The sequence below is a fragment of the Drosophila subpulchrella genome, chromosome X (genome assembly GCF_014743375.2).
Source record: "Drosophila subpulchrella strain 33 F10 #4 breed RU33 chromosome X, RU_Dsub_v1.1 Primary Assembly, whole genome shotgun sequence".
Classification (NCBI taxonomy): Eukaryota; Metazoa; Arthropoda; class Insecta; order Diptera; family Drosophilidae; genus Drosophila; species Drosophila subpulchrella.
The window spans coordinates 5473907-5499214 of NC_050613.1; the positions used below are offsets into that span (position 1 = coordinate 5473907).

General features: G+C 42.0%; 1 protein-coding gene across 5 annotated transcripts in view; it reads left to right on the forward strand.

Annotated features, from left to right (window-relative positions):
* LOC119556215 overlaps positions 1–24177 on the forward strand; it is a 94501-nt gene extending 70324 nt beyond the window's left edge. For 4 of the 5 annotated variants that reach the window (XM_037868196.1, XM_037868195.1, XM_037868199.1 and 1 more), the window contains exons 11-13: positions 15805–15887; positions 17147–17431; positions 19582–24177. In XM_037868196.1, the coding sequence (XP_037724124.1) occupies positions 15805–15887; positions 17147–17431; positions 19582–20335 (1122 nt within the window). In that variant the 3' untranslated portion in view covers positions 20336–24177. Of the gene's footprint in view, positions 1–13577; positions 15888–17146; positions 17432–19581 lie in introns of those variants that run through there. The other variant, XR_005219965.1, reaches the window with a different exon arrangement.
* The last annotated feature ends 1131 nt before the right edge of the window (positions 24178–25308 follow it).

Below are 25308 nucleotides of genomic sequence, written 5' to 3' on the forward strand. Positions count from 1 at the left end.
GTGAAAATTCGAGGGGCTTACACTCGACTTAACATGCACTGACCAGGCATGTGTATAATTATATATGAAGAGTGCTCGCGTATATGACAAACTCGTTTTGCATATGTAAACATAATTTGCATTGACTGCGCTGACTGTTTGACAACCGAATCTGATTTGGCTTTGGCATGCGAGTGGAAATGCCAATGGAAATGGCAATGGCAATGGCAATGGCATCCCCGGGATCCGGGGACACAATTGGGGTCTCGAGCAGAAATCGCCCAATATAATGACACTGCACGGGGCTCTACGAATGACAATTGGCATAACCGACAATTAGGCGATGGATTAAGTTAAGCCGCGTTTGGATTGCATTTGGGCCTTAATTAAAGGTGCTATCTGAATGGGGCCGCGAATAGGACACTTGACTTCGCGGTGGTTGAACTCAAAAGGTCAAAGAGCAGGCCGCAATTTATTTATGTTGTATAATCACACAATTGGCCTTGACTCCTCCATAAATACATTTTTGCCTATTATTATGTTATTATATAAGTTAAGCAAAGTAAACTATCGAAAAACCTTATTTAAAGGAGCAAAAATTAAGACTCTTGGAAAACTTGTTTCTCCCCAAAAAGGTCAAGAAACTGCCTTAACTTTTCGTAAACGACATAAAACCAAAACGATGAAAACAGCCTTAAGTGGTTTTAACCAGGGAGTACCTAGATAAATTGTCTTAGATAATTGGTCCTAAAAAAATCTTATTGATTTTTATTAACCCTAAGAATAAGCCATCGATGTTGTAATAGTATTTAAATATTCAAGGATAAGCAACGTCCTTTAATTATAGTGATATTATGTTTTAATCTTTCATATTTTCGGTCAATATACACTTTGTTGGCCAAAAACTAGTATTTTATTGTAGCTTGGAAATAATATGTTAGTTAGTTCATTTTGTAAATTTAAAAATATGTATTACGATATTCAATTAAGCCTTTCCCTGGGTTATTAATATTTTGTTGTACTTTTTACCTTATCTAGGTCCAATAAAACAGTTCCTTTCCAACACTGTTTTTTAAGGCATAGAAACTGAATTGTGATCACAGTATTTTAAACTACTTTTAGGACCCTGTTAAATCATGTTCGAAAGCCTGACTTAGAGCACATAATTATTTCCCAGACACAATTCGCTACCACATTTCCGATACATTTAGCAAGCTATTCATAAATTACGGCAGAGCATCATCAAAGTGACGCATGTCACTCGGCGCCTGATTGCCATTAATTATTAATGTGAATTGTTCCCGAGCTGCAGTCCCCATCATACCATCAAATCATTTCTGGGGCACTCAGACGGTTCGATTTCGATTCTAATTGGCGAAAATCAAAATGTGGCATCTTAAATCGACGGCCATGCAAATGTGGCGAGAGCGTTAAGGCCGAAGTGACTCGGGGGTCGGGCAAAGGAGGGCCTCCATCGACATTAGTAAAACAATAATACGCAGCGTGATAGGAATCTTGTCGCCTTGTCTGATGCGGAAATGTGCTCGCGGGCGTGCGAGCACTTTTCTCACGCACTGTCTGCTGCCTGGAATTTAATAGACATGCAGCGCCCTTTTCTCCGGCGTCGAAGGGAACGGATCCTGGCAGTTCTAATGTCGTCTGACACTTTGAAATGTAAAATAGACTTTGACTCTGAGCCCGAGGCGGATGCGCTCCGTTCCCAGGCCACTCCAATCCGCTTCGATGTAACCCAAGCCCGGCATACCACACAAACCTGAGTTGACTAATCAATACAAATGAAATTTGTCACTTGAATGAGCAAAGTACGGTGTTACTGGAGCCGTTTCCTTTTCACTCAAACTTGTTTCCTTCGTCTTTCAATTTTTGGGAATTGGAAGAAAAAGCTTGGTTGGATTATCAAGCACCTTTCAAAGTCCTCAATGGCTATCTGTTCAAAAAAGTTAAAGACTATATAAACTTGTCGAAAAGGCAAGTCTGTTTATCTATCTAAACGAGATACAATGTAAAAGTGCTGTCAATCACAGAATTGAGCAGTAGAACTGGGTTGCTTTGATTATGGCATCAGCTGCTAAGGTCTTGTTTATGTTTGAGATTAGAAAATTTTATCTCCTTAGGCTGTGTGAATTAAGTGGGAGTTTTATCGAGCCGAAGAAGACTTAACAGGGAGTAAAGGCCGATATTCTAATGTGATGTTAAGGTTCTAGTTTCATATCTGTCAAAGAAGGATAACATTAAGAAACAGTTTTCGGAAGGACAAGTTCGTTCTCTCTTAATTTAATTAAATGTTGTCACACGGCTTAGTGGAAAACTCGGTTTACAAAGTCACTTAACGTTTTCGAAAAAGTAATTTAACTCAATGACAAATGTTGACATGGCATTGAGATATCGGCCCTACGAGTGAATGGTTAACTTAGTTTATACATTGGCGATCGAGAAACCCACATAATTGAAATAATATTTTTTATTTTCAGTTTTAAGTGTGATTTTAGAAAAGGTACTTATTTAAAACCAAACTTTAAGGTGGCATTTCTCAAATAATACCTACAATTATTTAATAGCGCATAACAGGTTTCTTAATAAGCCATCTAGTTTTTATAAAACAATAAATTTTGGTATCCCTAGGCAGAGTTCCTGCTATTTTCTCTGAGTGTATGAGAGCGGGAACCACCAAAATTGAATATACTCAAAACAGAGTGCGCCAGTCGAGGGTCTGATTAATCAAGCAGCAGACCGCGTCTATAAATATGTGGCCACCACACGAATATACATCGACTGACACGCAAAGACACTTAATTACCTCGCTGGCGGGGGCTTCTCGGTCACCAAAATTCTCCTTGGCCGTTCCCGATTATTCAACTCCTCGATTCCTCGATGTTATTCAATTTGGCCAGCAGACTCCCCCACGAATGCCACACGCCTCTTCTAACCGAAGCCAATGCTAAATTGAAGCTCCATTGCGGGCATGACCTTTGGGGAGATAGACGGAAAATACCGGCTGAAGTGAGGCGAACTGAAATGAAATGACTTTTGCCACGACAACCGGAGGTGGGGCGCCGCTGGACCCCTGACAACCGATGGGGACTGCTTTCCGATATTGATATCGACGGCACGGGAAACTTTATGACCCGCAGACAGACATTCGCAAACTCGGCCAGCCAATAAATAATTTAATTATCAAAAAAAACCGTATACCTTTGCTGCGATGTGGTTTTGCGTAAATTATTTAGGGGCGGGCCTGGAATTAACCTTCCACGCGGTACACTTCGGGGAGGGGGGCGTGAATGTCCTTAACAGTGTCTTCTGGAGTGAATAGTCATAATTACTAGTGCGCGCATTAAAAACAAAGTTAATTTTTACAAATTCAATTTCAATGCAGAAGGTGTGGATTGTTCAATTAATTCAATTACCGCCGGCTTTCGCCACGTTCACAACAATTAATTGGCCCTTTTTATAAACGCTTTTGTGTCATTATTGATCACAACTGCAGCACAATAGCTGCTCAGTGATTTATAAAATTTAATGTTTAATAGCATGATTTTTCTCACCAAGATACAAATTTATTGTGATCCAAAACCGAACAGATCTAGCTCTACCGTTATTAAATTTCTTTCAAGTCCTTTGGGTTTCATCAAGAAATGGAATTTTCTTGGGAATTTCCTGCATAAAGGCGTTTTATAACGTTGTTTTTTTTCGACCTATACGAAACTCATTAAGACTTCAATAGAAGAAAACCGAACATTTTTATTTATTAAGAAAATTGAATTCAATATTACATTTTTCGAGCTTGCTCTTTCTACCTGCATAATTGCTGAATTGAAAACGAGTCGTATGCGTAATATGCCCACTCCCTTTAAGGCGAAACGGGCCTTTTGAGCCTGGCTTTGATAGTTTTTGATGGAGGGGCTGGTTTTGGGTTTTAGCGGGAATGGACGCCCGTTGGTGCCAGGAAGACAAAGCAGTCATGTCCCAGCTAAATTGTAAAACAGCCTCGTACGCTGACTTTGCACAATGCCCAGGGCCCATGTTGATACCACACGACATCCCGTGCGCGAATGGAACTGCGGAACGGGGCAACAATGGGCCAGGACTCGGGATCCCCCTCATAACAGAAACCCAATTTGCAAGCCGTTCCTGCGGTTTCGATCAACAAAAAGGAACGTTAAGCGGAAATTGAGTCTACTATTTCTAGTTATTAGAGGTGGCCGGGGAAATTCGCAATACTAGTGGGTTCCTTGACGATTTTCGGCAGCTACAAATCACCCAGTAATTAAACCCAATTTCTCGAGTCCCTCAACAAAGATAATTACCATATGAACTTGTTAACAAGTTATAAGCAAATTGGTATTCCCGACTTATTTAATTTAACTTTAATCACTGAGTTATTGGTTTGATAATTTATTTCATAAGTTTGGGCTTTAGATATATTCGAGATCAAAAAATTGCTACTCATTGGGCCTTCTGAAATCAGCTATACTTTTAACTAAACGAAAGAGAGCTGACACGCTGTTAAAATAATATTTCCCATGACGCTCGAGAAAGCATAATATTCTAAAAATATCTGCCCGACAAACGTTAACCGCCACTGGAGAAACGGCCACTAAGTGTCCTTTTATAAAGTGAAATATATGAATATAAATGCGCCAATGCGGTAGAGTTTCTATGGAGACCCCTTCACTGATTGTAATCTATACGTTTAATATAAACCGAAACTAAATATTGTTCAGTTTTAAGCAACGTTTTCGTATGCATTTTTTTTTCTTTCGTCCGGGACTACTAAATATATTTTGTGTAATTTTCTATTATGTGCAGCTCACACCAAACGCGGGAGGATGTAGGGGATAGATCCCCCCCAGTCGTGCTAAAATGTATATGTAATATGTATTATATTCCAAATTTTTTATTTCTACTCAACACATTTTTTTATATCCCCCACAACCAAATTCTGGATCCGCCAATGACTCACACTCTTATTTTCTTAAGTAAAAACGTTCCCGTATATATTTAAATACACAGTACACGGCTTCTACTCGATATTCCGAGTAATCATCCCACTGTGGGCGACACCCGAGCCTCGGAGGATGCAAGAGGACCTCAATCTGATTATCGCCTGGAGTGCTAGATGACGCTTGATGGCGGGCGGCAGAAGTGGGGGGACCTCACCTGCCGGAGCTTTGAACCCACCCTTACATATCAGCCCCCACTTCAAAGGATTTTCGGGGCGTTAGAAATTATGCCATCAATAACTGGCAAAGGCGAACGAGCGGCTGAATGAATGGCAAATAGGTTGGGCTCTTTTTGCTTTATTTTTTTTTTTTGCTTCCATTTATGAAACTGCAGCGCATCACATAAATTTACACAAAGCGCACATCAAATCAAATCGAATCGACCCGAATCAATTCAGCGTCAGCAGATTTGATAAAATCATTCGGAGCGTAGATGGCGATGGCCAGCACTTTAATATCCCATTCTGGCCACCAAATGGCGTCCGTATAGCGGGTATCCGCAAGGAAAACGATGGCAGCATTCGCACATATAATAAAACTTATTTCCATATTCCAGCCGAATCCTTTCCCCGTTCCACTTGGCCCGGCTCCCTGGCTTTTGGCCATGGCCTCCTGCCCCAACTTTCTATTCTCTTCTTTCTTGCTCGCAGAATTTTCTGTTGCCACTTAGATTTTAGCATGTAGATAAGCAGAAAAAGTATTTCCGCTCACTCGCGCACACTCGAAATCAGCGAAGAGGATGCAATTTCTTTTGCCCGGTCTCAACTCCTTTGGCCTTTATTTTTATCCTTTTTCGGGGCTCCCATCAGACGAGGGTCGCTCCTGCGGTAGAACCGGGGCGATGACGCCCTGATGAGGCCCATAATTCATCATAATAGATGTCTCACTACGAGCTGATAAAGGTGCTCAGATTTGTGCTGGAAATCCCCCTAAGATGGGAAATGAGGAGGCTAATTTAAATGATTTAAGCCCAGCGTTTGAGCAGGGAAATTAGGCCATTTTACATATTTCTTCATTTCCGTTTAACAGATTAGTAAGTTAAGTCTGAGGTAATTTTTAATAATTATGTATAATGGGACACTTCAAACAGTCGCCAATAATGGCAAAAGAAAATTGTGTTGCTTAATTGAATGTTGATATTATGTTGATACTATTTATATATTATACATTTATTAATTTGTATCCTACCTATTTTCTTATAATATCTTTTTAAGAGCTTTTAATTGTTGCTTAATTGAATGTTGATATTATGTTGATACTATTTATATATTATACCTACCTATTTTCTTTTAATACGTTTTTAAGACCTTTTCATTGTATGTGATGCTCATAACTTTTTTTATTTTAGAGCGCAATACTTGTTTTCAGTGGAAATTATTTCCATAATTTTTTAAAGTGCCTAAGTGGTTGACCTGATGAGCTGGCAATCTGATGAAATTGCCACTTGGACCTTTTGATGTATTTTTATAACGACTCCGCGCTTTTTTCCAATCCGTATTTGTTCTTGATAAATGTGAAAAGCTGCAATTTGCCAGAGATTCCCCGATGGGACTTAAGCGAAAACTCGGTAAAGATCTCATCACTGCAATTCATCCTCAAGCGCACCTCGCACCGCAGAGGTTCTTCACTGGCCCCCTTCCGTCGCACCCATGGCAGGCGAAGCCTGCTGGGGAGATGCATTTGTATCCTGCACCACACCACCCCCCCCTCGCCTGCTTCCTTGCCCCCTGCCCTTCCCAGGGCTAAGTCTGCGATTTCGCCGCATCCTTCGCAAGGCGCTTGCCATAACTGCATGCAATTTGGTAACAACCGCAATGCATATTTGCCCTGCCACCACACACACACTGGCGTACTCGTCCTGCACCCATACACACACAGCCGAGTGCCTTGAGTGGCATTTTAGTGTTGCCATTTAAGCAATGGCAATGACTTGGGTGCCCCCACACTGTGGGAAATCATTTTTCACATTTTTTAAGTGTTCCTATTGATAAAAAAAGGCAATTTTGATTTAAATAAATATTTTACTTCCATTACTTGAACAAAGCCAGAGCCATTTAAATTAGGTTAAAGGAAAGCAATAATCTAACCAACCTTATTTCTTGTATTAGAACATTTAAGTTATAAATAACACTGTGCAACGCCAAAAAAAGAACTGGATGAATCTTTGAATCTCTGGCTTTGATGTGCCATTTGCAAATGGGTTCACGGAAATATTCCCCCACCCAAGGATTTTGAGGAAATGAACCGCAAAGTTTGTTCAATGCGGTTTTAAGCTATTTTTGAACCTCTATTGCAAGTGAAGGCATACAGCTGCGGTCAAATAATAGAGGAATCACAGCCCGTTAAAATGCTTGGGTTGGGGCATTTTTTTAATGGACACATATGAAAATGGCGCACTAAAGCCAACAGGACTCTTAGGTATTTCTCAGGGTAATTGAATAAGGGTCTCATTTTGTAACACAGTGTGCACACTAAATAGTTTTTCATTAGGTATAAAATATGCAAATTTTTCTTCATTTATACATAGCTAAAAATGTATGTCCATTTATTTCTATAACGGGAAAGAGAATATAGTCAAAATAAAGGGATAGTTTTCTCAGAGGCTGAAATTTTCAAGCTCGGCATAATGTATTACACTATTTGGGTGGCTTTTTTCCCAGTGCACGCCCGCTTGCTCCCGTGCAAGTTTGCCACTGTGCCAAAGTGCAAGTGTGCTGCCTTGGAGCTCTCAGGATCTGCAGTTCCCCGCTTTTCGCTTTTCGCTGATGCTGATGCTGGGCCAGCGATAGCATGGCGAAAGGCAAACGAAGCGAATCATTGTTGTGATATCCTGATATCCTTCCACTCGCGCTCCCACCTCAAGATAAACTGCATTGCAATGACAGCCAGCACATGCATATCCATAGTTTATACGGCAATTGCGGCTGGATCCGAGCACACAGCACCCACGAAACGGTGGATCCGCATCACTCAAAAGCCCTTTATTGTAAAAAAGATAGTAGTGCTCAAATAGAAGAAACTCACAGTTCAAGATGATATGAACTTTAAAGGTTACAAAACAAAGGAATTTTTGAACTACTCTACAACTTAATGTGATTTAAAATGTTTTTCATCTTAAGGATTCCTTAAATGTTGGTATGGGAAATTTAGTAATCAATAAAAAGCCGTATGTTCATATTCATTTTGCCATGCCTTTTTAGTTCGTAGGAATTCCATCGATATCTTACGATTTATAAGTTAATTTAGAAATATTTTAAAAGTCTTATAACATATCTGCCATTGAAACCACCTACCAGATCACTTTTACAGGGCAGCAAGTAGTCGCCGCATCAAACCCGATCCCCCAGTGCCCCGTTTTATTATTTTAAGCTCGGTTGAGAATGCATTTTAGCTAAATTTGATGGCACTTCTCATTGTTTCCAAGTGCAACTGTCGCTGCCCGAAATGAGATTGTTGCTGCCGTCGTGCAGTTGTGTGTTTCCTATTTCATATTTCATAAAAATTAAGTAATACGCGAGCGAGACGGGACAATCGAGCGGCGGGGCTGGCGAAAGAGACGGATGCTGGGGCAGGGAAAGAGATGGGAGATGGGAAGCCGAGCCCGGAGGAGGCCGCCAAGTGTCGGCCAGTTGAAGAGGCCCCCAAGAGCGTGGCCTGGCAGTCGTAATGGAAAAACTGCCATTTCCGCCAGTCGCAGCTCATGCGTGATGCCAGGAGATCGGGGGCAGACCCTGGATGGTCGGAAACTGAGGGGACTTGGCCTGGCTTATCGGCCCTCAGCTGGGGGCTAAAGTCTAAGCAGGGCCTGCCAGGATCCGACGGCTCCGAGGCAGGAGTAGGAATAGGACCTGGACCAGAAACAGAATCAGAAACAGAACCAGAACCAGTAGCTGGAGCTGATGCTGAAGCTGAAGCCGTGTCATGCATTGGGGAAATGCAATATTTTATTCGAAACTGAAGCGAATTCGCACCAGTCCGCACACACTGGCGCACAGATAGATTCCCGGACGGAGTGACGAGTGGAGTACACTTGAAGAATAAATCGAAGTCCGGAAGGAGTGCCACGGGAGAAGGGTGATAAATCCGTTTTTCAAGTGGAGCCTATACTCACAGCATGTCTTCTGAAGGGCCATTCATAGCCCCCGCCGCTTTCAAAGGTTACCATTCACCATTCACCAATCGCAACTGTTAATTACAGAAGTTTGCATTATAAGTTTTGAAATTTTTCATAAGTTAAATTTATATGTATCCATTATAACCTCAGGAATTAAGTGACTTATCATTTTATTAAGACATTGTAATAAACTTGTTTCTTGAAAGGGGTAGTTCTCGTTTTTTGACTGCATTATATTCTTTGACCAACTTCAAAATATAGTCTGCGCAATCTTAAAATAATAAAATATTTTCAAAATAATTCAAAAATTACTCCGTTAAAATGTTAAGAAATAGTAGATCTTGCAACCATGTTTTCTCAATGGGAGTTAGGACTATAACTCTGAACCCGAAACTTTTAAAACTTTAACTACAAGATTACAGATCCTATGTTATACTTTCTTTCGATGAGTTATCTCGCTGCAGCTACTTACTTGATCAAATGCTTACCACATGTTCCGCTGATGCAGAGGTCCTTTGCAGAAGTCCTTGCCCCCTCGACATCCGGCTGCTAATTGAGTCCTCGGGCTCGAGAGCCTGTTTCTTCGAGTGCATCAGTGGGCTGCTTTTGGGGTCGTGGCCATTGGCTTTAAGCAGCAAGTAATAACCAACTTATGTTGCTAACCGTATTTCTTTCGCTGCCATCAATTTTCCTTAGCCTCCTTCGCTGCCGCTGGACACTGGCTGCATTGGCGAAATGAAATGAAATGAAATAAATCAAGCTGAAATGCAATTCGCAGAAGAAACACTCAGACCAGAGCCATAAAATAATGCCAAGGAGTTCGGGCTGCAGTTGCAGTTGCGACGGGGGATTCCCCATCCCAATCGCATTCCGGGCCAGACAAGATGGGGCTAAGTGAAAAGCGACGGGCTTAATGCGAAACGAAACGCCTTCGGCGGGGCTTAACACGTGGGCGTGGCACTTAATGATGCACGTCTCGGTGGCTGCAGCCAGTCAATCAATCGATCGATCGATCTGCGAGTCAATCAGGCGTTCAATCAGCCACTCACTCGGCCGGCAAACCGCAAAAATTTTTGGAAGGGACATATCCGCTCAATATCCCCATGCACGCCTTCCACTCCGATTGATTTTTACCCCCATTACGTTTTGCGGTTTGGGCAGACTCCAATTAAGCTGCAAAATCATAATTAAACAGCAGATGGAAAACTCGAAGACACCGAATGCACACGCAGGACATACAAATGGGAATGGCAGCTTTGAATTTTCAATTGAAGATGCTCATCACGCTTTATGGGTCGGCAATCAAATTTCGGGGAAATTTATTTCCGTTTCCTCGCCGCGCATTTGCATACTGGCAACGATTGTCAATAATCATAAAATATGATTTGGCCATTAAAAGCAATCGAACGGAGGAGCAGAGTATTTTACAAATGGTTGCCAATCAAACAATGGATGCTGGCAGTGGTGGCGGCAGTAGGTGGCGTCAAATGCAGATTCGCCGGCGGTTTGAGATGCCGACACAGGATGTGGCCAGGATGCTCGCAGGAAGTCAATAGACCCCACATATCTATATCCACATCTATATCCATATCTGTATATAGATCTGTGTGGCTGGCTCCTGATTAGAGGCAACTTGTTCGAAGTTAATTTTCGAAATTGCCCTCGAGCACCCTGCGCAAAAGGTGAACACTCCTCGCAACCCCGAAAATTCCAATTAAACAAATGCCAAACTTTGCGCCCACTCCATTCCGTGTGTCTCTCGTCAGATTTTTGGGGCTTGCCAAAAAGGCAGAAGTCAGCGGAGCGCAAAGCCAAAAACTTTCCCACACACACATCCATCGCTTTGTGTGCGTACAATATATGTGTGCCATGGCAAACAGAGTTTGGCAAAAATATTCCACAAAAATTTTATTAAATAACCGGGCCACATTTGGGCAATGCCATTACAGCCAAATCGATTCAACTGGAAACTCGTAGTTGCGCAATTGTGTTTGCCAATTAAAGTGTGTCCAAGACAAACGAATGTGAACTCGATTAATTTAGCCCCTAATTGGCACAAAGCGTTGGGCATTAAGCCCAAATCAGCAAACAAACAGAACGGAACTTTATCGCAAAGAAAGTAACTAAACTAAACTAAACCAAACCAAACCCAAGACCCCATGACCGCAGAATCGAACGGAATTGATATCTACCCTGCGGTTTGATTATGTATTTTATAAGCCCAGCCCCCTCGCAGAAATCACTTCTGGCACAGTTTCGTGTGAAGCGAACCACTAATCAAATACTGTTCCTATGGAGCTTGGGGGATGTCGAGGGGGCAGGGGACTCTTGAATTTATGGGTCAGAGTCATAGGGCAAGCCCCTGAGCTCTATGCAAATACCCTTTCATACTTTCACTTTAACAGCTAATAAATCCGTTGTACTGAGTCTCAAATAGTCCGAAACATAATTTTTGAAAAGATTACTTTCATAATATTAAAGTCCTTCTTTGACAGCAGGTGTGCTTGTATATGTAATTTATAGAAATGATGAACTCAAATTTTTGAAATGATTATAAATTAATGATTATAATTTGCCTTCATTTTCGTTCTTTGTACTGACTATTCCATTTCTTAATATCACTGACTATCAGCTACTATTTTGAAGTAGGTCTAAATGTTACATTTCCAATGTGTCCAATCCGACGATCAAGTTTTGAAAGAACTAGTTGATTTGCCAAATCGCAGGATGATTAAATGCGTCTTAAATGCTTTTCTCCTTACTTTGAGATTGGCCGAGGAATGTATAAAACTCAACCGCAAAGGGCTGGGAAGAACTGACCAAAGTAATTTAGCTGTAGGCCGCAAACGGAAGGCCGGAAGCAGGGGACTTGGCAGGGGAAAAGGAAGATGGAAGAAGGGAAAAGAACAAGGCCAAAAGCAGACAGAATCAGAGCCAGACAAACTCACTTGATGGCCGTCATCAGCAGGCCCAAAAGGCCCGACTTGTCACGTCTTTGTGGCCCCATCTCTTTCTCCGGCCATACAAACATACGTATATACCCCTCTCTTTCGCCACCCCTGTCTGCCGTCTCTCTCTCGCCCCCACGGTGTGTGTTTAATGACAGGACAGCTGCAATCTGCTGCAATGATATCTATTAATTATGGCACAAACTCTCGCAAATTGAGTTTTATTTCCACTGAAGTGGATATTCATTTGCATATCACTCATACGCCAAGTGTGCAGTGCCAGGCCACAAATTGGCCGAGCTGCAAGTGGCAAATCGTCGACGATACAATCCAAACGGAATAAACTATTCTGTCCTCGCACCGGCTTAGCCCGCAGGCTTTGTGTCCACTCGGTCTTGGTTACCAGGAGATCCAGTGAGGGGCATGATTAAATTATCGTTGACTTTTGTTGCACCAGGCCCAGCTGCCGGCAATCGAATCGAGGACAAACGGGGACTCGGAATCGGAATCGGTGGAGGAATTCTTGACAAGGAGTCGCTCCCCTCGGCCAAATCAGATTAGTTGCTTGGATTCGGATTCGGATTCGTTGGGGACTTATTGTGTGCATATTGCAAATATACTTTTGTGCTGCACCGATTGCCTTGGCTACCATTTGCACAGAGCCGTATTGCAATTTGTGTATTAGAAAAATGAACAGAATTGCACATATTTTTATATTTTCCAATCGGATTTATTGATGGGATTATTCAAAGGATAACTGGGCTCTCAGCACTGCTGCATATGTCGTAATCTCTACTGATTTGTATTATCAAAGCCAAATGTTAAACACATGTTTATAGATGAAGTTGTAAGCATTTTAGCTTTGCCTAGGCTTTTTGAAAATGCAATGACTAGCCTGACTTACTGAGAGTTCCGGCTGTTTTCTGTTTACTACCAAAAATTTAAAAAGGCCAGCAGCATTTCTACATTTATTGAAACATATTTCACAGTCTCAGTACCCCTTCATCAGCATATATTTAAGAATCGCTTTTGGGATTGTTTAAAATGTAGACCTTAAGCCAAAAACTAAATTATACAACTTATGGTGATGCTGCTCAAAGCCTTACATAAATTTCACTGAATTTGTATATTTTAAATTGGAAATGGAATTGAGGAATTGTGTCTTTTCATTTGATTGTCGTGAGTATGCTTTTTAATTAGCCAGAGTTGCCATCATCATGCATGTAGCAAACGACGCACACCCTCCTCTATCTATCTGTATCGCTCTCGCTCGCTCACACACCCACAGCCACATGCATCAGTAGTCTTGTCTCGCTCTAGAGTCGTCTCCCTCACTCTTCTCTTGGTTAAATAGGTGATGTGAAAAGCTCACAATCTTTCTCTGTCTTTAAATCAACATCTTTCTCTCTCTCTATCTATATTTCTCCCTCTCTCTCTCTCTATCTATATCTCTCCCTTTCTCTCTCTCTCTCTTCTGCCTGTCTTCTCTTTCTGTTTGTGCTTCATCCACAGGAGGTGCCCGCGTTGAGCGACGGAATCTATCACATTGATTCCTTTATACTGGAGGCACCCAAGAGCGCGATTTTCGTGGGATTACAAAATGATTTCATGTGCGATTTCTCCTACTCATCGGACGGGCAATTGGCGCCCAACGTGGGGCATGAGGCCCGAGATGAGCAGGCAGTTGGTGGCGACTCTGACTTTGATTCGCAGATGGACTCGCCCAAGCCGACGTGTGACTGTGATTTCGATTTGGATATGGATATGCATGTGGATGCGGATGTGGACGGTGGCGAGCAGATGGAGATGGAAGGAGAGGAGGAGCAGGAGGCGGAGGATGAAGAGGAGGAGGAGCAAGAGCATGAGCAGCAGTTGGAGGATCAGGAGTACGACGATGGCATCGGTTTCAGTTGTGACAGCGACAGCGGTCTCACCCTGCCCGAGGACGACGACGAGTTCGTCCTGGTCGCCGGCCAGTGCCTGCCCAGCAACTCCAGCCACTCGTGCAGCAGCTCGATGCAGTGCAGCAGCGGACCGAGTGGCGGCACGGTGGCCACCAGCTCGTCCACCTCCATGGAGCTGGACATGGTCCTAACACCGCCCCCACCGCCAGCACTGGCCAAGCCCAAGGCCGGCGGCCATCATCCCCTCAAGTTCCTGCACAAAATCATTTAGAAAAGAGTGTCACTCGAAATATTTTCGCTCACGTCCTGCGGTGCAGGTGGTAAAACTGGTGGTGGCCCCTGGGTCCTGGCCTTTGCCCACCTGCTGCTGCAGGCGCATCTGCATAGACGTCATTAAAACCAGGCTGGCAAAATTCGCAAAAAGAAACCTGATATCGAACCCATTCCCCCTGCGGCCCGACCTTCGTTTGGCCCCGTCGTTCGTGCTGAGTTCACCGCAAACCCAAAATCAGAACAAACTCAAATCCTGGTCCTTGGGGGGATGTGCAGTCAGGCGACCTTTTCCCCTCATTAAGTTAAGCTGCTAATTGTATGGCGGGCGATTTCCCAGATTTTCCCCCTTAGGTAGGAATACTCAATGCGACATTGGGCGAACATAGTTAACAGTATTGTGGATATAACCCCATTAAAAGGCTTACAGTTTATAGAAATATTATGCGAAAATAGAGGTGGTTCCAGTAGAAATGAAATACCAAGAGCATTGCATCTTGGCGAAACTGGAGGGGAGACCCAGTAAAGTTTGAATAATTTTACAGAGACCCTTAGCGTTTGGGTTCCCATTTCTAAGCCCCAAGTAGCTATTGAAATTGTAAAAGTTTAAAGTTCCCATTGGACAATCGAGCAATCCAAAGCCAAGTACATAGTTAACTGTTGGCTAAACGAATGGCTGCCAAAACTAATACCGCACAAAGGCTATATAAATATAAATACATCTATATATAAAATAGAAGATGAAAAATAAATATATAACAAAATTAAATGTGTACCGTCGATCATTTGACTGTTAACTTTTCAAACCAATTACTTTTTGGCTTTGGCCAGAAGAAAGAAAGGAAACCAAAAGCGAGCGAAGGATACTCGCATTTCCCAGCGATTTGCATTGAATTTTCCTCATTTTTCCATTATATTCCATTCGAACGAGGGAGATGTTCTACATTAAGGAAAGTAATTGGCAAGGGAGACTGCAAGGTGCACGCAATGTTTGCCTTGTATTCCATTATGAATGCGATTCGAGGTGGTTTCGGCTGGGTGGCTTGAGATGAGGTGGCCATCCAGATTTGCAGTGTCTGTTGGCTGGTGGATGCAGTTCGTCCTTCGTCCTGCGTCCTTCATTATTATGTATTTACGTATTAACGCTTCCTTTTATGCAGGCCATCAAGTGCTTCGCCCGGCAGGATTTATCCACCCCTGGTACCCCCTTTCTCCTTTTCCCCTGCCCTCGCACACACACAATCGAAGTATTAATGACTGTAAAAGAGAGAGAGAGAGAGAGAGAGAGAAAGGGAGATGGCATCAGGTGGCTGCTGGCTTAATTGCTCAGGCACGCCCCCTTTTCAGGCCATCCTCATAATCCACAGTGCAGTGGGCTTTAAGGATATCATATTACGGAGCTCTGCAGACACTCTCGCTGCGAGAATCGGGCTTAAACCGGCCCCCGCCCCTCTTCCTTACCAAATTAATTGAAAATATTTATTGTTATGCTTATTACATTGGTCTTACCCCTCTCTCTCTCCGTATATATATCCTTCAATGGGTTCTGCATGGAATCCCTGCAGGAGCACATCCGGGAGTCGAAGGAGAGCAAGCTGGACGAGATGGGCAGCCACTCCAAGGGTCGTTCTCGGGAGAACATATCCAGGTGAGTTTCCATCTGGGTCTAAAATTTTGAACAGCTTGGAGTTCAAGAAGGCCTTGCACTACGTATACGCAGTGTGCGCTCTAATGAGGAACTCAACATGATGACTGATTGCCGGACACCTATTGTTGTCGGCTTAGCTTAAAATAAATATTATATAAATCTTAATTCCGATTAACTCATCTTACAATTAAGACGTTAGTATGGACCCCATTGGAGTTTAGAAATCTTTACCAAGTCGCTTGCTATTTATACCCGTTACTTGTAGGAAAAAAGGGTAGATTCGTCGGAAAGCATGTAACAGGCAGAAGAAAGCGAGTCCAGCCCCATAAGGTATATTAAACAAAAACACCTTTTAGCAAGGTACAAATCTAGAAACGATCGCACCTTCAACGAACAAAAGTTCTGATATCAACTTTTGTGACGAAAATGTATTATACGATCTACTAAATAAATACACTTTCTAAAGTTTTCTCATTCGACACGCTTTTTGTCAAAATCGCACAGCTTTTTCGTGTATATATTGTAGTCGCCATCGCACACTCTCCTGGTGCTCTTCGTCATATGTATTCTTGATCAGGATCACTAGCCGAGTCGATCTAGCCATCTCCGTCTGTCCGTAGAGATCTCAGAAACTATAAAAGCTAGAGTGTTGGGACTTGGCATGCAGATTCTTGGGCTTCCTGCGCAGCGCAAGGCTAGGTGTGTTAGTAAAAAAAAGCATAGTTGCTTTAAGCATATCTCATTCTCTATTGCACTATCTTAAGCTGAGTAACGGGTATCTAATAGTCGAGGCCATCGACTATAGCGTTTTCTCTTGTTAATAATAATAGTTAATAAACAATAATAAAATAAGTTCTAATAAGCTCTGTTCCTCTACAAAATATAAGTAACTTAATATGATTCAACTTAGACTTCCCTATGAGAATCAGCTTAACACAAATGTTATATAGATCTAAATTCTGATTTACTCTGTACACCCTACAAACTTTACTTAAATTTGATTATATTTGGACCCCATAAGAGTTTTTAAATCCATTCGATTCGATTGATTCGTATTAGCATGATATAGTGTACAAGAACTTAAGCTTAAAGCATTTTAGTATAAAGTTAAGTGATATTCTTTCGGCTTGGGCCAAAGTCGTCTTTAAATTGTAGTTCAATTTCGATGGAATTTCTGAAATTCCCAGAGCTACTTCCTAGAGATTCGTGATAGACCGCTGAAAATGGCCCTATTTAATCCTCGTTTTTCCGCCCCGCAGGCAAAAGCACTCGCAGACCTCGCTGCAGATCCTGGACGACGTGTCGAACCGATATTACCGCGAGGCCGTGCCCCTGTCGACGCAGTCGAGCAAGGCGGACTTCAAGGAGAAGGAGCACAGCATCCTGCGCCGGCACGCGGACATGACCCAAACGAGTCTCTGCGGCATCACCGTCGAGGATGACGACGAGTCCAGCTCGACGACAACCGCCACCCACGAGCTGAGGACAAAGGCGTCCATGTCGGCGGTGCCCTCCAATGCCTGCGATATGGGCTGCCAGACGAGGTGAGTCCCACACCCACTCCCACTCCCACTCCCAGTTACCCACTTACCATCCCGATCGAGTGTGTGCAGTCAAATAGATGCCAGAAAATTGCAAAGTCAACGGCGGGCAAACACTAAAAACAATGGCATTGTGGAGCCCGGTCTAAGTTCCGGAATCCAGAAAGTTACACTGTGGGGCTGGGGTTTTGGATAGTGGGGTATACGTATGTACTATATGTGTCGTTGCTCGAACAACAGGAATCGATGCAAATATTTGTATTTGCATGCGTCTTTATTGGATATAGCGACAGGTCGTGCACAGTCGGAGTCGCTGGATTCGGGAATGTAGGTTAGCAGGATGGCATAGTGGCGGAGTGGCAGGATGCCGGGATAGTAGGATGCCAGGATAGTAGGATGGCAGGATGGGCTGACAGCCAGACAGAGGGGCTGACAGGCGGAATGCAGTGACACAATGCCGACGTGCGCAGATGGAGATGATTCATGCCGCCGAATAGTGATGGGAACGAGTCACTGTCACAGCCAAACTGCTACAGGTTGTTCGGGGTGATTTATTAGAGGGCTGGCATTTGTCATTGGGCGCCACTGTGCATATGTGCGATCAACGATTTAAATGCCTAAAATTAAAGGGACTTAGATTTATATTAAGACACAAGTGCTCTGATTGTTAAGACCAATAGTTTCAATTAAATGTTTGCTCGATGTCCCAAAATTAACATCAATTCGATTCTGATTACTATGATTTGTGTTTAATAGTTATAGATTAATACATAAGTGTTGTAAGTTTAAACAAAACCCAAACTGTTTCAAGTTATATGATTTTATGCTGATTGGACTAATAAAAATACAGATTGCATTTTCTACCCAACTTCATCGTGTTGTTTTTTTTTATTCTGTCTGATATCCCCATACTAACGCTTATGATTTTATTTGGTTTGGATCAATAACAAAGCTCACCTCATTTCGCAACCTATTTTTCATAACTAATCTGTACATAAGTGAAAATTAATTTTATTAACTATAGGATCGAATTTTCATTTATTAAGCTATTTATGTACATATACAAACTGAGGTAATGTGGAAGGTCACTGGTCAGCACTGCCGTAGTGTTAGATAGTTATCTGTCAACGGGATCCTGGTTTTGGGCCATATGCTCCCGCAGCAAACTAACGGATTCGATTCAGCTGATTGGCGCATACCATTGCGCCACAATCCCTGTCCCGCGGCTACACAATCACCTTTGTGCTTTCCAAAGCTCCGTCCTCCACATCACTTGTCTAAAACACACTTCAAGAAAAAACACAATATACTTACTGGGAGAAAAGGAAGCATTTTATAATGAATCAAGAAAGGAAGTTAACTTCGGCAAGCCGATGTTTGTATACCCTTGCAGTTATAAGATATAATCAATGTTAGTAACACCATGTTAAATTTTTAAGGATTGTGGCTAGCTTCAGTGATATTTATGTAAAATTAAATTCGTAATGCGGAAAAGTTAAAATATTCTATATCCCAGAGTAAAAGATATTACAATCCAAATCAACAAAGCAAAAATTTTTTTTAAAATAATTATTTCATTATTTGTCTGACCGCTTCTTTGACAGCTATATTTTAGAGTCGTCTGATTTCTAATAAATTTAATTCGAAAACTATATATATAATATGCTATATATACTTTATGGGGTCGGAAACGTCTCCATCACTGCGTTGCAAACTTCTGACTGAAATCATAATACCCTCTGCAAGGGTATAAAAATTACTGTAGGGATTTCAATATTTCAGCTTATTAAGTAACTAAAATCTGGAGTATATATGTTCTATTTTTTTTTTGTTGTTTTTAAAGCTTACAAACATAAAACAACAGGTGTGGTTGTCGTTAGGCTTAGCTCATAAGTAGGCTTTAATTTTTAGCGTTTAGCAGTTACTGTTGCGATTGCATATTTTTTACAAATTCTGCAAGGTGTTGCATACTTTTAGAGGTATAATAAGCGGGATTTTGGGTAATATCCAAGCATTAGTAGCACCTGAATTTTCACAGTGTCCTTGCAGCCGAGTGCCTTCGCGTGTGACTGACAAATATTAAAACCTTTCACTTTGCTCTCTCCCAACTCTCTTTTCTTCATTTCTCCATTTCTCCTCGCCGCCCACCACAGGGAATCGCTGTTTGTCAACAGTCCCGGAATTGGACCGTCGGCTGGTGCGGCCGTTGGTGTTCCTGTTGGCATTGGTATTGCCGTTGCTCCCGGCGGCGGTGTTGGCACGCTAATGAGACAAAAGTCCAGCTCCTCATCGCTGGGCGGCAACAGCGGCTCTGGGGTCGGGATCGGTGCCATGATGATGCCGCCCCCGCCGCCGCGCTTCTTCTCCACCTTCGGCTATGAGCCGTCGGGATCGCCGGCGGTGGCAACGCTGACACGGCGCAGCATGCACCAGCAGCAACATCAGCAGCAACACCACCAGCTGCCGCGCCAGGAGTCCATCGAGATGGAGGAGCGACACAGCGGCCGCTCGCACTACGGCGGACTGCTGGTGGCCTCGACGGTCAAACAGCCGCAGGAGATCTGTCACCATCACCACCAGCATCAGCAGCAGCAGCAGCAGCATGCCCAGCAGCAGCATGCACAGCAGCAACATGCACAGCAGCAGCATCTTGCACAGCAGCAACAGCAACCGCAGCGACTGCACCATGCACATCCACACCCACATCCGCCGAGCATTGCTGCCCGTCTGCCCACGATGAAAGGACACGGTGCCATGGGACAGACAACGATCCTTCCCGGCAGCAACAAGCAGCAGCAGCAGCAACATCAGCAGCATCAGCAGCAGCAGCAGAAGAACGAGGAGTCCAAAGTGTTTATCGACATACGGAATTCAGCACCAGACGTGATTATCATGACGTCCCATTGACATTTAAGGATGGCCCGCCAATCAGCAACAACAACGGTAGAGAGCAGGAGCAACAGCAGCAGCAGCAGCAACAGCAACAGCAGCAACATCGGCGGAAAGAGGATGCGTTGCAGCAACTGGACATCGGCCAACATATTAACCGCAGCCGCAGCGTCGCTGATGACACAACAAGGACACGAAGGAGGCGCGTTGCAATCAGCCAAGGGGCCAGGGGGTGGTGCTGGTGCTTTCTTTCACCCACCCATTTCGCCACTCGCAACATGCCACCCCACCCACCGCCGCCCACATCCGGTTTGCATTCCGTTGCACTCGTTTCGCGCTTTCCATCCCCGCTTTTAAAGTGAGGTGAACGCGGTCTTTTAAATTGCTGCAGTCAAAAGTTTTCGTAATGAAGACACCAAACTTGTTCTGTAACCATTGTGTTTAAAAAGTTCTTTAACTGACTCTAGGTATTTTATTTCTTGCCATTTGGTAAAGCCAATTAAGCAGCTTGCTTTTGAGCAAAGGATAAGGCACTGTCAGCATATATATACATAAAACTGCGTTTAACTTAATAATATTATTTCAACACAAATTTCCTTTTCAGTAATCTTTCGTGATATTTGAAGGAATTTTTAAAGTACACATATTATTTCCGTATTCTTTCAATCAACCAATTTGATGAGAACTCACTTGAATGAAGAATTTAATTAGCTTAAAATATACAAAACAAAATAATATTATATAGAGTGATTGGCCAATTTTAAAGTCCACATTTTTAAGAGCTTAGTGATGGGTTCGTAATACGTGTTAAATTCAAATTGAAAATAACATTTTTCGTTAAATAAAAAATATATCATTATATTAAACGCAGCTGTATATATACATATGTATATAAACGTGTAAAATCCTTTAAAAAATTACTTTTCTGAAAGTTTTTCCAAAAATCTTGTTCAACTAACCAAAGTCACAATAACGTGTTTAGACATAAGATTAACTATAATTTTTACCAAACTCTCACACTAAGTATGGGACTTAAAGCGGTCTTAAAAACTGTGTAAAAGCCAATCGGAGCGCCTTTAAGACGAGATAAATCCACTAATAGCTCGGCAGCGACTGGAGCTGACTGGGCGAGACAAATGGAAGATGTGTTGGTCCGTTGTCCTCGGCCAGCCCCTTTGCAATAGCCAGTCGGAGAATCTGTGGACCGGAGGGTCCTGGGGAAGGGAGCGGGATCGGGGGAAGCCCGGAGAGCTGTTCCAGTTGTTGTCGCCGACGGACCGCAATTGCTGGCGACATTTGCCGGACATCCTACGGCTGCGACAGCGGCATTTTCTGCTCGAAAACAATGCGAACGCAGGACACAGATACGGATGTGGATGCGGATGCGGATTCCAATGCGGATCCCTATGAGGATGCGGATACAAATACGGGGGAGTGTGCCGGCAGACACTAAGCAGACCGCTGACAACGTGGCGTATGAGCAACATGTCCCAGAACATTGTTATCGGACTCCACTCCACTCCATCCCCACACACCACTCGCCCACCTTTCGAGTTCCACTTTTCCCTAACATGTTTGCCGCTCGGAAAAATGCTCGACAGGAACTTCTTCATTTACATGCATTGCGGACGTGGTCCATTTCACGACGATGTCGCGACCAGAGTCCATCCATCACGGGCACGTGCTCGGAGCTCCATTTCGGTCTTGGTTTCGGGTTATGGGTTTCGGATGGGCTTGGGTTTGGGTTTGGGCTTGGAGCTCTGGTTCTGGTTCTGGTTCTATTTCTGCGAGACAAGCAATTTGCGGAAAATAGTTTTTTAAGTGATTTCGGAGTGGTCCACTTCGCTAGTTTTATGAAATTAATTTCGCGCCAAGACCAGTCCTCCCCTTTTAACCCATTAATTAACAGCGGGCGAAAGTTTACACAAGGACTGTTTGGACTTTAAGATCTTTATAGCTGCTGTTCTGAAATCATATAATTTTTCTAAGCTTGCAAATACTTATTGCAAATTCAGTTTCTGAAATGTACCCACAACCGTTAAAAGGAAAATCATCCTTAAAAATCTGTGCCATAATACTCGTAAGAAGAGCGCCCTCCAATCCATTGCTGATTCTCGAACAACTTGTAATGGGTTAACGAGGGACCTGGGCAATCTTTTTAGTTTATCTGCCATCTAAATCCCTTTCAATTAGATAAATTAGCTGGCCACAGATTTCACCGCACCTGCGAAAAGTTTTCGCACTCAACGACTGATGGATCCGGGCTCTGGAGTCCGTTGGTCCGCAATTACCGTGGTCACCGTAATGCGGTTGGTTTTGGGTTTTCAGCTTTCGGTTTTCGGTTGGCCGGGATCATCCCGGCGGTTTGAGTGGTCTGAGTGGTTCCGATGGTGTAAATATTGTCGCAGCTGGCCAAAAAACGGGGGGATGGCTTCTGGAAAAATAAAGATGACAATGACAATGAGGGAGCGAGGGTGTGGGAAATCCATTTGATTGATTGAATTTAAAGAGCAGCGACAGCCACGCGGGAAAACGGGGAAAATTACAAGACCAATGTTCGATAATGATAATGGTGATGGCGATGATGATGATGGTGCAGTGCTGCACCTTTTTTCCGCTCTGTGGAAAGCTCAAATCATTAGAGTGATTAAAGGTCGAGCTGACATGACAAGAGTCCCTCTGACTTGACTCGGACCCTCATCATCTTGAGCTCCGGAATCAGTCATGGAAAATTCTTGAGCTCTAAAATCTGTCAAAATGAATTTAGCCAATTGTGAGTACATTTTTTGGTGAGGAAATTCACACTTCTATTTCTTTATAACCTTCCTGCAAAAATCAGTTTACATTTCTATTATGAATATAATATGTTTAAGACCCTTGACCTGACTAGGATGTAACCCTTATCATCTTGAACTCTAAAATCTGTCAAGGATACTACTTTCCGCTCCAAAAAATGTATGAGGAGTTTAAACAAAGATAAAGCTTATAAACTGAATTTAATCGATTGTAAATGTTTAGTAAGATAAGATATTTTGTATCTTTCCTAAAAGCTCAGATTTTTTCTAATTATGTAATTTTATTCTTATTTTTAACATGGGTATGGGTTTCACATAAGATTTATTTTTAAAATACTATACTTTACTTGGACACAAACCTCCATCATCTTGAGCTCTAAAATCTGTTCAAAATTCATAAGCTCATAAATCCTGAAAAAAACAACACAAAAGCAAATGAATTTAGCAAATTGTACATTTTTTTCACTAACCATAATTTGTTAATCTTTAAAAAAATGTGTTATGGAACAGGTAATACACTGTTCTAATTATAGGCAAATCAAATCTTCCTTTAACCACATAATTTCTAAAATACTCATTGAAAGCAAAGAAAATATCTTGCCGTTCCGTTTGTAAATAAATCTAAGCAAATGTAAGCTTTTTTAGGCTTAGACATGAACTACGTATAATTGTTAAAAGAATTTTGTATTTGTTTATGTTTTAACCCTGAGAACCATAGGACACTTTTTTCTAGCTAAATTTAAGATGAAATTTAGCGATTTTACTAAAAAAAGCATCTAGAAACTATACTAAAGTATGAAAAACTAAAGAAAAAAAAGTAAATTGAAAACAATGTGTACTATAAGTCAGCTATACCTAGGATTATGTTAAATGTATGATAATTTTTTTTTATAAAAACATATACAAACATACTTAAAGTATCAAAATTAACTACAGAAAAACCCAGCAAAAAATATTTAAAACCCTGTCTTTTTTGCAAAATGACTGCAAGCATTGTAATTGTAAATTGTCGAGCGACAAAAAAATTGTGTACACATACGAGCATTAAATAAATACTTGAAAAAATGCTTCAAAATGTATGGATTTAAATGGATATGGCGAAAGAGATAAAAGAGTAGTATTGTGTGTAAGGATTTGTGAGTATCTAAATGTGTATAAAATAAGCCCAAAAGCGATTGAATAAAAATTCATTTTGTGGAAATGTGAACAGCCGCGTTGTCTTAATTCCTGGGTGGCACTCCAATCGCTCCAATCTCCGCCCGAAAATATGCCATTAGCCGGTGAGATCGGCCCAAAAGTAGACGGCACTCAAATGTGGCTAAACACGGAAGCTCACGGCGTCGAAGGCAATCGGATGACCCAATTAGTGGGGGCACACAATCCCATTCACGTTCGCATTCGCATTCAGATGGACCGGACCGGACCGCCCGGAGGCATCACAATCAAGGCAAAAACAAATCGCATAATTATGCGGAGTATCATGGAAGAGCACGGTTGGGATGGGCTCTTTGAAAGGTAGGTAACATGCCAATAAAGGTCATCGACATGGGTCAGAAGACTTAAAATTGCACTCTTAGGACTGTCTTTAGAAGTACGTCCTCTTTTAAGACTGGTGTTTATTAACAAAAAAGCAAAAATGAGAATGTTATATTTTTAATATTTTTTATTTGGAAAAAAATAATTTAATATTTTCTCCTAATCAATTTATAAGTATGTGTAATTTGTTAATGAAGTGCTTTAAATATTTCAAATTATGAGCTAGCAATATTGCGGAACCATGGCGGCTAGGGCATCAGCTAAAGAATACTTAAGTTTTAATTTTTAAAGTTTCCAACAAATAAAAGAAACGGTACGTATGTTATTCATTTCTATAATAACGTAGGACTCTGAAAAAATTATATGTATACATTATTATATTGTTACAATTTGTTTATTTTTACCAAGAGATGACATCAATATAAAATTGCTTATTTGTATTACATACATATTATGCTTCCAACTAACTAATAATAAATAATATTTCCAATTATGGGCAAATTCACACTTCCATTTAGCACAAATATACTTATTTTGTACTTCTATTGTAATTAATTAAACGAAATTTGAGGCACATTTCACAATTGGATGGAAATTAGTTGATTCCCAGCAGATATAGCACTCTAATATTACCATTATCGAGTATGATAATGATAATGT